General features: G+C 43.5%; 1 protein-coding gene across 3 annotated transcripts in view; it reads right to left on the bottom strand.

Moving 5' to 3' along the window:
- Positions 1-902: 902 nt before the first annotated feature.
- The window catches only part of zgc:63863 (uncharacterized protein LOC393372 homolog), a 28,899-nt gene continuing 16,294 nt past the window's right edge, over positions 903-13,507 (bottom strand). The window contains exons 10-11 of one of the 3 annotated variants that reach the window (XM_047329988.1): positions 11,561-11,669; positions 903-962 (exon numbers count right to left, since the gene is read on the bottom strand). In XM_047329988.1, coding sequence (XP_047185944.1) covers positions 905-962; positions 11,561-11,669 — 167 coding nt within the window. In that variant the 3' untranslated portion in view covers positions 903-904. Of the gene's footprint in view, positions 963-8,350; positions 8,403-11,560; positions 11,670-12,016; positions 13,035-13,507 lie in introns of those variants that run through there. The other 2 variants (XM_035619980.2, XM_035619979.2) reach the window with 2 other exon arrangements.

Raw genomic sequence — 13,507 nt, 5'->3', positions numbered from 1 at the left:
ATTAAAATCTTAAAAACAACCTGTGTCCCTCTCTCTCTCTCTCTCACACACACACACACACACACACACACACACACACACACACACACACACACACACACACACACACACACACACACACACACACACACACACACACACACACACACACACACACACACACACACACACACACACACACACACACACACACACACACACACACACACACACACACACACACTTTATTTCCCCCAATGATCTCAGATGAATCTGAGATCATTGCTTCATTAGTGAAGCTCTAGTTATTCAGATTGATTTAATTATCAAATCATCTATGCATCTGCGTGTTTGTGTGAGTATGTGAGTGTGTGTGTGTGTGTGTGTGTGTGTGTGTGTGTGTGTGTGTGTGTGTGTGTGTGTGTGTGCGTTACACGTTAGAGAGAGAGATTATGCAGTGATCTTGGCTGACATTGATCAGCCTAGTCTAATTGGGAGCATCTAGCCGTGTAATTGATTCTGCTACATTTCACAACTAGATGAGTTCAGCGACATCAACAACACTGATTCACACTGATGAACCGAGCCACGCCGAACCGAACCGAACTGAACCGAGCTGAACTGAGTGGCAGAAATAAACAAAGCTACCATGAGATATTGGATCTTTTTGTGTTTGTTCACCTCTGTGGACATGCTATAGAAGAAAATGCATTTATATGAATTAAACATTATTATTTTTTTATGGAAAAATAATGTACTCTGCGCAGACAACCACTGGAGTTCAATAACATTGAATTATTGATGTTCACTGTGGATTATTTAGTAATTAAAAGGGTATGTTTTTATTCTATATTTTCCTTATTGTCAGTGAATCCCATGAAAAGGCAAAAATCAACAGTGCACTGGTGCATCTCTTTTCATACCTTCAGAATGCTATGTTGCTTCCAGACTCAGAACCACTTGCTCCTCTTCGAGCTACAAACCTTTAAAAACAGAAACAATCATTTCACAATTTTTATGAATCAGTTGCAATTGTTACTCAAACAAGTGTAAACAGTGGATTTTTTACTGTCAACTGTTGATAGCAACACAATTGGCAGCGTGGTGAACATTTAGAGCAGCAGAGCAGTGTGTATGGGATGAAAGCATACTTTCTCTATGGAAAGTTACTACATCACCAGACATATTCTTACTGGTCAACAGTGATTGTGCTAACTAAGAAGTTTCCATCTAAAAACCATAATGATGTCAATATATACACATACATACATTCAAAAAACAATCATGTTGATGGCTTGCCAGAATCCACTCCACTCCAAAAATAAGCTACTCTGAGGAGGCAAACACTTACATATCATCCACAGAGTCAATCCCGTTTTATAGCAGTTCATCGTCGATTATTTATGGATGCAGGGGAAGTTAAAGTGCACAAACTCGGAGAGGTGATTACTCACCTCTAAAAGTCTGACATGAGTTACGTACACTCATCAGATTGCAGCTTTGGGTAAGGAGCTAAGGATGAGACTATGATGTCTGAGGCCTTGTACTGTATGTACAGTAGGCAGGCGGGTAGGTTGATTATAAATATTTATAGTATCTCACAAGACTGCACCCATGAAACAGCAGCTTTAATGATCAAGGTTTTAGACATCCTCTACATTCCTCTACAGACCTGAGGTCATTCAAGAAACAACATGTGTGCTTATGAAACATTTCCTTTCAGTTAACTGTCAACAACATCAAACAAACGGCAAAAGGCAAAACGATAAAGTGATTATTGGGAATTTAATGAGAGAGTGCCAGCGTTCGGACAAAATGTTGGAAGGGCATCATGGGAATGGGCAGGGAAGACTGAAACTGCCTTTTCAAGAGGCTGCCATCTTTATGCACCTGGTCAATTTGAATGAAAAATTACCTGGGCGGGAGCTAAGTACACTGGCAGATCAGCACAACGCCAGAAAACCTGTTTATGCAAGTGCCAACTTCAGTGTGTGTGTGTGTGTGTGTGTGTGTGTGTGTGTGTGCGAGAGAGGCAGAAAGTAGGTAGTGCAGCAGAGGCAGGAGAGCATGACTAATCCTCAGGACACACGCACAGATTAACACACACACACACACACACACACACACACACACACACACACACACACACACACACACACACACACACACACACACACACACACACACACACACACACACACACACACACACACACACACACACACACACACACACACCTGCATCCATCTGGCCAGTCCCCTCTGATAGCAGAGGTGTGAAACAGAGAAAATCAGTCGACTGGAGGTAAGAGAGAGGAACAGAGGGATCGTAGGGGAGAAAGAGGAGGAAGTGGAGAAAAAAGAGGGGACATTAAAGAGAGAGGAGGATTAATGGACATGGAGGAGGGAGAAAGGGTGAGGGAAGGGTGAGTTAAAGAGTGGGAGAGTGATATTAAACACCAGGGAGCTAACAGAGCAAATTCACCTGCCCACTCCTTCTTTTCCGTTGTGTCTCTCCCATTTTCCCCCCATTTTCCCCCCTCATCTGCCCTTCTTTCTTTCTTTCTTTCTTTCTTTCTGCTCTTCTCCTTCACTCGTCTGTTTCCTCCCTCGCCTCCTACTCCCCTAATTAGCTCCAAATCCTCTGACATCTCTCGCTCCGTTCATCTTCCTCCTCCCCCCCCCCCCCCCCCCCCCCCCAAAAAAAAATCCGGTTGACCTTAATGAACAGATGAAGAGAGGAGGGGAGCGACTGCATCGGGGGAGGACCAGGAAGGGCTGGATCAGCGCTTTCTGGATCAGTGTTTGTTTACTCAGGGCTCCCCCATGTGAAGCTGTCAGTGCTTTTCCTCTGTTTTTTTTTTTTGTTTGGCCATTTTGTCCCATTTGAGGTGAAACTATTGGACCGTAGGATCATTTGGATGTTTTTAATCCTTCTTTATGGAAGGAGAGCGGGCGGGGGAGTCGTAGTTGTTTGACAGTGAACAGTGGAAGGAGAAAGAGGAGAGGGGGGCGGGGCTTAGACAAAAATTTCTACCTAGAATTTGCTCTTTCCAGCCTTGAACTTCCCCAACATGGAGGCAGCAGAGGCTTGAACACAACACAACACTGACATATATGACTACAGCATCATCGCCTTATATCAGAGAGAGCAACATTAACATTTATTTGAAGTTGTTTCTCAGTGACCTGATGAATTCATTTCAAATATATAAATATATATATTTGTTGTTGGTCTTTACCAACTGAAAACACTGCCGGAGGGCGACAAGCGTGAACCAGACAGAAAAAGTTTTGAGCTGGAAAACCAAAACAATTATCTCCCTGCAGTCTACGATGGCGGCGGCGTGATCAAATCATGTGACGTGTCTTGTGTGTTCCGGGGTGCAGGCTTCTGATGTACTATGTTAGCGTGAAAAATTAAACAGTTTTGTTCCCCATGTGTGTATGTGTTTCTGCGACGGGCAGGGTAAAGCTGGCGATGTGACACGGCACGGAGACACCTCCAGCGCAGCTACAAAGGACTTTAACAGTCAAAATATTTTTGTTGCTCCATTTCTGCTCTTTTAATCACCAAACATCGGGTTTGTGCGCCGGTTCCTCCGAATCCGACGACAAGGATTTCTCTCTGCGTCCGACACCAATTACGGGGAGAACTCTGTTGCAGACACGTCCACCAACAACATTTCAGCCTAAAATGGAGAATTATCCAGTGCAGCAGCAGCAGCAGCTCGTATCTTTGTGTCATCCCTGTAACGCGTTGGAAAACCAGCACAATGTGACAGCGGTTTCTGTACAGTAGTTTGGGCAGCCGGGGACGGCATGGGCAGCCGGGGACGGCATCGCCATCCCATCACAGCTCCAAACACAAAGGCCTTCTTGGCTGATTGGAGCCGCGGTCACTTGTCGATTCCCTCTCTTCACGCACGCGCGCGCGCGCACACACACAAACGCGCGCACACACACACACAGAGAGAGAGAGAGAGAGAGAGAGAAATGCGTTTTGGTCGTCAAAAGTCTTTGTGGAAATACTTGAGGTGACTGACGCAGGTTGACAGAGAGAGCTGTTTTTTCCAAAGCAGGAAGATAAAACACAAAATATTTCTGTCAGTGCTCAGACTGATGATACAAAAATGAACACCTTTTGATTTTCTTTAGTTTACCAACAGAATCAGAGGGATTCTGGGATAGCAGCTGGTATCAGAGCAGGGGCATCCCTCTCTATCTTTGAGAGATGATTGGTTAAGGTTAGAGAAAGATTGGGTAAGAGTTCATAATAAAAGTTAACACTTGCACTGTATCTCACTTGTACTTAATGTAGGTGCAGTCGAAGTAAAAAAAACAAAAACAAGGCAAACAGCTAGGCATTTAAGAGAAAGGGAGAAATAAGTTGTATTGAAATTATTTTTGTAAATACTGGATATCTACAGGGTGTGCTGGATAACAAAACATGACTTTTTTGGGGGGGGGGGCAAATGTGTTAACAACCTAGTTGCTTATTATTATTATTATTATTATTATTATTGCGTTTAAGGGCAGTGTAAGTGTAGGAGAAAATACACACTAAAAGTGTACATTAAATTTACAGGTGTGCATTCACACACCCACACTCCAGTGATTTATGTTTGTCACATTTACCACTTCTACTTCACTGTATTATTGGCAATAAGGCAAATGATGTAATAATACAATGTGAACATGCAGCGGAATCACACCTTGGCTAGTCTCTAATGTTTAATACGGATCCTTGTAATTATTGATTCTTCTAATTTAACCTATTTTTTTCTTATTTCTCCTCTCCTCTAAAGTGTTGTTACTCCCTTGTTCCTCATAGTCTTGTTTTTCTTCCACTGCACCTACATTCAAGTACCAGGGGGAACCAAGGTGTTTTACTAGAGCCTGTTTCATGTTGACTTAATAACACCTTAAATCGTAGACTGTATTATCTAGCGTTTCCAGAGATTGTTGAGTAGTGAAAGAGATCAGTTCTGACTTGGTCAGACGGCATCCTTTAGTGTCGGCCTCACGTGCTTTGCTCACCTTTTAAGGTTAAGGTAGGATAAGGCCAATGAGGCAAAAGTTGCTAATTCATCGGAGCTGAAAGACTTGACGGCAGTGTTGAGAGTTTGGAGGAGACGGGATGAGGAACATCGGGGCCAAAGTCAGACTCTTTGTATCCCCAGCAATTCACTCTCACCTCCTACTCCAGTGGTTTTGCAGCAGTGAAACAATGTCACCCCAATTCCATCCTTGCCTTTGCGAGACAATGGTCATTGTTCACACAGTCACCACAGCTCACTTATCCAGAAGAACATGTTCATTTTTAGTATTACCAAAAAAAGACCAATGTTTTCTCTTTTACTGTTCCGAAAACGTTTTGATCTAAATTGTAGTCTGTAGATTTGAACACAACCGAATGTGTCCAATCTTTGCTGTAGAGTTTCCTCTTCGGTCTTTTATCATGACATGTTTACAAATTTGTTTTTTGCTCGGATTAATCTTTTTCTAATGCTCACTCGCTCTCTGCTCTGAGTCATTCTGACGAGTGACTATACCTCCGTCTGCTGTACATCCTCCATCCTCAGTCGGTCTGCGGTGACCTCGCCGGAGCCTGGCCAGTGAGATAAGCTCAAACTTTTCTCTCCCGTCCAGCTCTCCTGCTCTCCCCTTCCTTTCCTCGGCAGCCTACAAGATTTCTTGCTCCTGAGCATTTCTTCTGTTGCATTTTTCACTCACTCCACCCATCTCGGCCGCTCTCGTCTACCTTCTCTTTCCTGATATGTTATCTTGTCCTTTTACAAGCCTCTCTAACCAAGTTAAGATATAGGATCAACAAAGAGGGAGAAGACACACCATCCAGGAGTTGTTTTTCTTGCCAGGTGTGCTTGTGTGCATGTATGTGTGTGTCCGTCAGAGGGGATGAATTTGTGCTGACTGGTAAGGGTAAAAGATTCATGACCCAACAAAGCTTGTAAAGCCTGTCAGGGCCACACACACGCAAGCACGCACGCACACACGCACACACGCACAGGCGCACGCACGCACGCACGCACGCACACTTGAGACCAGGTGAGTCGGCAGATTTTGCTCTTGGGGAGAGACAAATGGAGGGAGAGTTTTAAAGAAAATGTTTTTTTTTTAAAAATGAGAAAATGTAACAGACTCGTGAGCAAGAGAAAAATGGAGGCCGACATGGGTAAACAAGCAGGAGGAGGAGGAGGAGGAGGAGAGGAGTGAAGAGGAGAAGGAGGAGGAGGAGGAGGAGGAGGATGAGGAGGAGACACGGAGGAAACAGAGGCAGCCCATGAAGGAGAAGGGTCTTTCAGCCGTCTGGTGCGCAGGGGATTTCTCGGCCTTGATGACACATCAGACGAAATAAACTGAGGAGTACAGAGGGACCGGAGGAAGAACAGCAGCAGTAAAGACTGATTCACCTTTCTGATCACGACCTAAGCTGGTCAACTCTGGGTTCTTTCAAAAGTGAGTCCATGTAAACATGGTAGAACATGTCCGTGACTTTCAACAACCGAAGGGGAGAGACGTCTTTATCTTCCCAGCAGCACACACACTGAACTTTACCTATACGAGTCTGGCATCTTACGTAGCTTAGCGATAATACTCATGAAATGGGCCAATATCAAACTAATGCACAAAGATCACCTACTCCTCTACGGTCCCTGTCCACTTATCAACGAAAAGAAAACAAGGAGGCTGAAAATTGTTACGCCCTTTAGCCAGGTGTAAAAACTGGTTTTCCCTTTTGATTCAAATTTCTCATGCCCCCAGATTTTTGTGTGGATAATAACAGGTGGACGGATGAGGACCCGAGGTCTGATGTGTACGTTTTAATAGATGGCTGCAGACCAATCAGAAACAAGCATTGGCTTGTGGCCATTTTTAAGAGAACACTAAGCCGCCACACCATCTGCGTGGTCTTATGTTGTGGAGTGTGAGTCGGAAAGGAGTCGCCCCCTTGTACACCTGTATGCATGTGAAGTGGGACAGTGTGTGTACTTGAGATGCACCTCCAGTCCTTCTCTAGTTCACCCGGCGACAGCAGAAGAGAAGCGCGGTGTTACGCGAGGGAGAGCAGGGCATTATTTTATCTGAATACATTCAACTCACTCCCTGACTCTCTGCTCCTTCAGAATCAATAGTCATTACACTCGGAGTGAATTGATCTCCCAGCGCCGTCTGATGATTCCTGGGACTAAACTAACACCGGCTGAATCCCGGGGTCCTTTGTACGGGCTGATAGTATCAGATGAATGAATGGCGGCCGCGAGGTGGCCCGACAGGTTGAAGCCGGACAGCGACGGAGCTCGCGTGCAGTCGAATCCGCTTGCTTTCGTGCCACGGCATCACTTTACTGAGATCTTAATGTGTTTACCCCGTAAAGCATCATGTTGGAATCGGGTTGGACTGAAGGACGGCGGGTTTACTGTGCTATGTGGTAACGACGGAGGAGTGAGTGAGTGGTGGGCCAGAGTCGAGGAGCTGAGACCCAGATGAAAGGGAACGAGACGGGGAGGAGGTGTGAGTGAGTGGGATGGTGAAAATACGTATAATTGAGAAAAGACATCAAAAGAAATCCTACAGTACCATGGCACTTGAAAGTGATCATAATATTTTCCAGTGTAGATCCTTTCTTAAGCACAGAAACCTTGCTTTTATGCCTTTAACGTGTTATTAAGTATTACTTGCAATGTCACTTACTACTGCCTCTGTTTAACGTGAATGAATAAATAAACTCATGTAAAATTATTTTTTTGTAATAACAACATAACTCTACACCCTATTTTCTACAGTGAATTCCAATAAACTCTCTTGAAAGAGTAGTTACGTGTTTCAGTAAAGATGTTGTTGGACCAGTTGCTGAATGTTAGATCTTAAAAGTGTCATACATGGAGCTATAGAGTTTGAGGTATGATTATCCTAGCTTAGCATAAAGCCTGGAGGCAGGAGGGGGAAGCTAGCCTGGCGCTTTCCAAAGTAAACAAAATACACCCACTAAACTTCTTAAGCTAATTTATTTTACGTGTTGTATCTCATTTGGTTAATCTGAAAACAGAAAATGAAAAGTAAAAGTAAAACAGTTTTTTGGGGACGATGTGGGCCATAACTATTTCTCGATAAACGCCTGATAAGCATCCTTTTACCTCTTGCAGTATCTTTTGGGTCACATGTCACTCTGTGCGTCTAGTTATTAGTTTGAAAATAGGGATGAAATTGAATTTAGATCTTGAACTATATAATGTGACGAACCATACATTCAGGTACTGTGACAGATGATGAAGAAGATGTGATCATGACTATACTGTATATAAAGATGGACATACAGTACTCACTGGGTCCGGAAAGTGCAGCCAATGCAGAAGTGCCTGAAATCAGTATTCTCTTGAATGTCCAGCAGAGGGCGACTCCCTGGTTGCAAAAATAAGTTAGTTACTATTAAAGTCCATCAGAAAATGACTCAAATTCTCACTTGATTAATAACATCTTTCAAGTCTTCTTCATATTCATTTAATAAATGATGGTCCCATGTGGAGTAAATTAGATGATAAAGCACCATATGCATTGGAGCGCTGGTACAGTGTGGCGAGCTCACGGTCAGGCCCAATCCTCTGCTCCTCCAAATATGGCGCCGACCAAAATGCAAAACTCGAAGGTTCAGAGAAGCAGTTCACAAACCAATGGGTGACGTCACGATGGATGTCACTTGAATGTGATGTACCACTCACACGTTGTGGATTTGGACATTAAATGTGCATGGAGAGACAAAACTTTCTCTGTGCTCTTGCTCTACCCACAGACCCTCATAGTTAAGGCTGGGTGGGAAAAAAAAAACCTTGCCTTACAATTACAACCCACCATAATGATTTTTTTTCCCTGCCAAATTAAAGAAAAAGTAGCCCATTTTGGCAGAATTGCCCAATTAAGCAACACCTGTTGCTGTAAATCACATGGCTGCTTATGTTCTGCACAAACACTCCTCCTTCAGAGATGACATGGAGGAGAAAGGAAATGTATTAACACTAAATATTTAGATACAGTAGAACCACCCCTTAGTGGGAGGAAGGAATTAGGGAATTAGCTATGCGTGTGTGTGTGTCATTGAGTTTCCGCCTTCCAACACAAGGATATTTTGTTAGTTTCCATTTTCAAACGGCCGTAAACAGAAACATTTAAATTTATGGCGGAAGGCAACTTAAGCTGATAGTCAATTCCAAACTCGGAGGGGATGAGGATCGACAGCGGAATGAGATTGAAACAGGATTTCAAGTAATGTCACCTCCAAAGTTGTGACAGCGTAATCAAACATGGACATGCACATGCTCAGACGCATTTATTTATAACATAATCTGTGGTCATGGATATGGGCTTATGGCTTTAAACCACACACACACACACACACACACACACACACACACACACACACACACACACACACACACACACACACACACACACACACACACACACACACACACACACACACACACACACACACACACACACACACACACACACACACACACACACACACACACACACACACACACACACAATCCTATTAGTGCTATAATAACAGTGATATGTTTGCGTGTGAAAAATAATTTGCATTTTTGCTTCCGGTGACCATCCCACTGCGGGTGAAAAGAACCGATTCTTGATAGATCCTTATCCCTGCCTCGTCCTCTCTCGAGGCAGTTTAATGTCCTTTTATCCTCCACCATCTCGTGTCTGTTTCGTTGACAGGACTGACGCCAAAAATCTGGAGCTTTAAATGACTCCCTACAGCGTTATCTCTGATCTGCAAGCCCGGCTGGTGCAGACAAGAGAGAAGGAGCAGACACGGCACATCCCCGGTGTCATGCACTTACAGTGCATCGCCAGTGTAACATAACGAGTGAACCAAGAGATTAGATTACTCTCTCACAAAACACATTATTTACTTTGTGGTGGAGCAGAATGTGGTTTGCAAAGAAGTAAATGCATTGAAACTGGAAGCACCCAAAGGCTTTTTCTGGGCCATAAATGACTGCAACCCTTTGCTTGGTAACCATGACATCATTTCTTGTTCACGTGTCTTTTGATGGATTCATTGTTGGCCCACACTGTCCTAAAGTGCTCCTCAGAGTACGGAGCTCAGAGTCTTACACTCTAAGTGTAATGGCTGATTCCAACCTTATTTCCACCAGCTACTCACGCAATCTAGGACATCTGGTAGTAACCTGTGAACCATCGCCTCAGAGCTGCACAACATTTGTCCGTTGCATCTTGATGCTTGAGTTTTTCCATTTCAGAAACCGAATAGTACAACTGAAACAAGGCACGGCTCAAGGAGTTGAACACAAGTTTCAACCGACGAGCTATCTGGATGTAGTTCGACTGCTACTACACTACTGAACTGCTTTGCTCTGTACTCTGTCACACAAACTACACACACACACACATGCATGCACACTCCTTCACCATGACAGTTGCATTAGAATGAATGAGAATCTCCGAACCAATCACTTTATAGCTTTATGGCTCATCTGTCAGCCCGACCATTAGACTGCCAACTTCTTGACATTTACCAACAAATTCATATTTCTCTCACACACACTCACACACACACACACTTGGCGCACACACTCAAAACACGCACAAGAGAAAGATGCACACTCAGTCACCCTGTTGGTCCTCACTGCGGTAGAAGTGCTCTCGCAAACGCCCGCACCGACACACACTGAACGCTTGTTGACATTTTGCCAGCTCTACACATTTTTCTGCCAGGCATTTTCAAATGAAGGACATGAGATAGAGCCCTGTGACTTAAGACAGATTGATCCGTTCCCACCATAAAACTTGTTTCACGGCCTCCGAAGATGTGCTTCTCCGCGGCGCGGCGCACACTCGACACAGACAGATCCAATTCGAGCGGAAAATTTACTCGCCGCCTCTTGTTAGCCTCTTCTCTACAGAGTTTGTGTGCGTAAATTAGATCATGTGAGGTCGGCATAATGGATGGAGGCTGAGCGGGGCCCGAACCGCTGAGAGCTGGTCTGAAAGATTAACCAGACATCACGATTTAGTTATGACACATCTTAAATTAGTCAGGGGAGAAAAGGGGAAGAAACTTTCAACCGAATGCCAGTGTCAACAGTCGGCAAAGATCAGCCGCTGCGAAAACACACCATGAAACCACTCGTCAAAACAATGTTTGCACGACAGCCATTTGAACCCTGAGGACAGAGTGAAGGGTTTCTTCAACATTAGTGAGGATCATATGCATATTTCACTGGGGGAATCTGTTCTCAACTTTTATTGGATGTTAATCTGGGCCCCAATAAAAGGAGATCAGTAATTAAGGCCATAAAACTCGTTTGTAAGTTCAGGCCCGTATATTTTTTGTGTATGTATATTTAGATTCATGTGTTTCATTTGCTCGCCGCGATGCTGCAATTTGTCCGTCAGCCCAAATGTGACGATACACTCTTTCAGAACAAGGTTGGACATCCAGTCATTCGTGACATTGGAGAGGAAACACTTTTAAAGTGGTAACCTTAAAAATGGGACCAGAAGCTTAATTATACCTGCACGCCCCTACATTCTCTGTCCTTTCCCGTCGTCCCCAGCTCTGCCTGCCATTCACCTGGTCCCATCTGCCATATGTGCCTGTCCCGCATCGCTCCAACCAGCCACCTGGTGTACATAAGAGTTCTTACTGTTAGATTTTGGAAAGACAAATAAAACCACAGGTTAAATTGGAGCGTGACAAGACCCGTTATGCATATCAAAAATTATTTTTCACCACTTTTCCAACTTGTAGGGGAGCACAAGCACTTCCAAATGAGCACGTTAAGGCGAGACACCAGACACTTTGGGACACGTTCTAATTCCTATGGTGTCCACAGAAACAGAGGTGAGGTCGGCAGAGGTTGGGCCCAACGGGGAAGAGGAGGACCGGGAGGACGAGAGGTCATGTGTGAAAGGCAGAGGAGGTCAGTCCCGAGTGTCCGCACAGACACACACCGAACGCACACACAGAGTAATGAGTATCAGGTTTTAATAGAGCTGTATGGACCGGGCCTGGTTTGAGCTAATGAGGCCCGAGGGTTATCAGAGATTCACAGTAATACGACACTTTCTTTGCCTTGTTAGAAGCGAGAGGCCAGGAAGACGCGTTCAAGTTTTAACAGTTTCAATTTGCATCATACTCAGATCAGAACTGTATTTGCATTGAGCGAAAAGGATTTCTTTCTTGTTTAATGACATTTTCTATATATACACTATGTGGCTATTTTTAGCCACGCTGCCGGCATCGCTCTGGGGAGGTCTGTGTTAATCCACCGCTTTGGTCCGAGCAAAAATATCTCAACAATTATTGGATGGATGAAATTTTGCTTGTCCCCTGTGTCCTGCTGTGACTAAATACAGTCACACATAGCTGCTGGTATGTTCCCTTATTCTTACAGTATTATGATATTCATATTTTCAGCATCTTAATGGTATTTTCTTTTATCTAATGCCTGTTTTTCTTCTCTTTAAAGTTTGATTTTGTACTTTTATTATTTTTCTTATCTTTTAATTATATATCATAACTCTGCTGCTGCAATTTAGTTCCACAATTACAATAAACCTCTCTTGAATCCTGCTCATATCAGAAATATAAATGACGTACTTTCCAAGTTAATGGATGAGACACGGCAATGTAACAACTCTAAACATTAATTGAGATCATTCAAACAAACACTTTGCATGTGCACAGAAGATTACTGACATTATAAAATTGTATAAAAGATTTATATTTTAATTTTATTCTCTCCACAAAGTTTTCCCCAATATTTTGCATCCAGACCTAAAATCATTGCTTCACATATCTCATGTTCAAAGTCGTGTTAAGGAGCACGAGTGGTCACTCCGTTTGAGAACTATACAAGGTTGGAGCTGTAAAGTCACATGAGCATGCAGGGATTCGCTGCACGTGTGTTGCCTGTAAAACACTTTGGGACATGTTCTCTGATCCATGACAGAGTGAAGGGCTGCGAGTGGGAGCAAGGGGAGGATCTGCAGACAGAGAGAAATTGTGTGTTACATACGTGTGTGACTGTGGCTTCACATGAGGAAATCCAGCCTCAAAAGCTTTTGTGACTGATGCAGCGTCACTGTAAATTAAATGTGACGTGGTACAAATCCAAGTTCATGGCCAAGTTCATTTAGAATAAAATAGACATTTTCGTAAGATCTTTCATTTGTCAAAATAGCAATAATCAATAAAGGATCAAATGACAACTTGTACAATATCAGGCCTTTCTGTTGAGTCGAGCTGGTACCGTGACCATCCAAAATTTCATTCTTCCCAAGATAATTACCATTTTCGATTTTCATCCCTTTTTTTTTTAAACATAACCATGACACCAATTAATTAAAGGCTTGGCAGGATTCCAGGGTTACAAACCCGAGGGACAAGATCAACTCAATCAATTATTAAAAAAAACAACACACAAATTAGACATGGAACATGGAGCTCATTTTGCCTC

Source organism: Scophthalmus maximus, chromosome 22, assembly GCF_022379125.1.
Source record: "Scophthalmus maximus strain ysfricsl-2021 chromosome 22, ASM2237912v1, whole genome shotgun sequence".
Classification (NCBI taxonomy): Eukaryota; Metazoa; Chordata; class Actinopteri; order Pleuronectiformes; family Scophthalmidae; genus Scophthalmus; species Scophthalmus maximus.
Note: the sequence above shows the minus strand (reverse complement) of the source record. Positions and strands in the feature narration are given on the sequence as shown.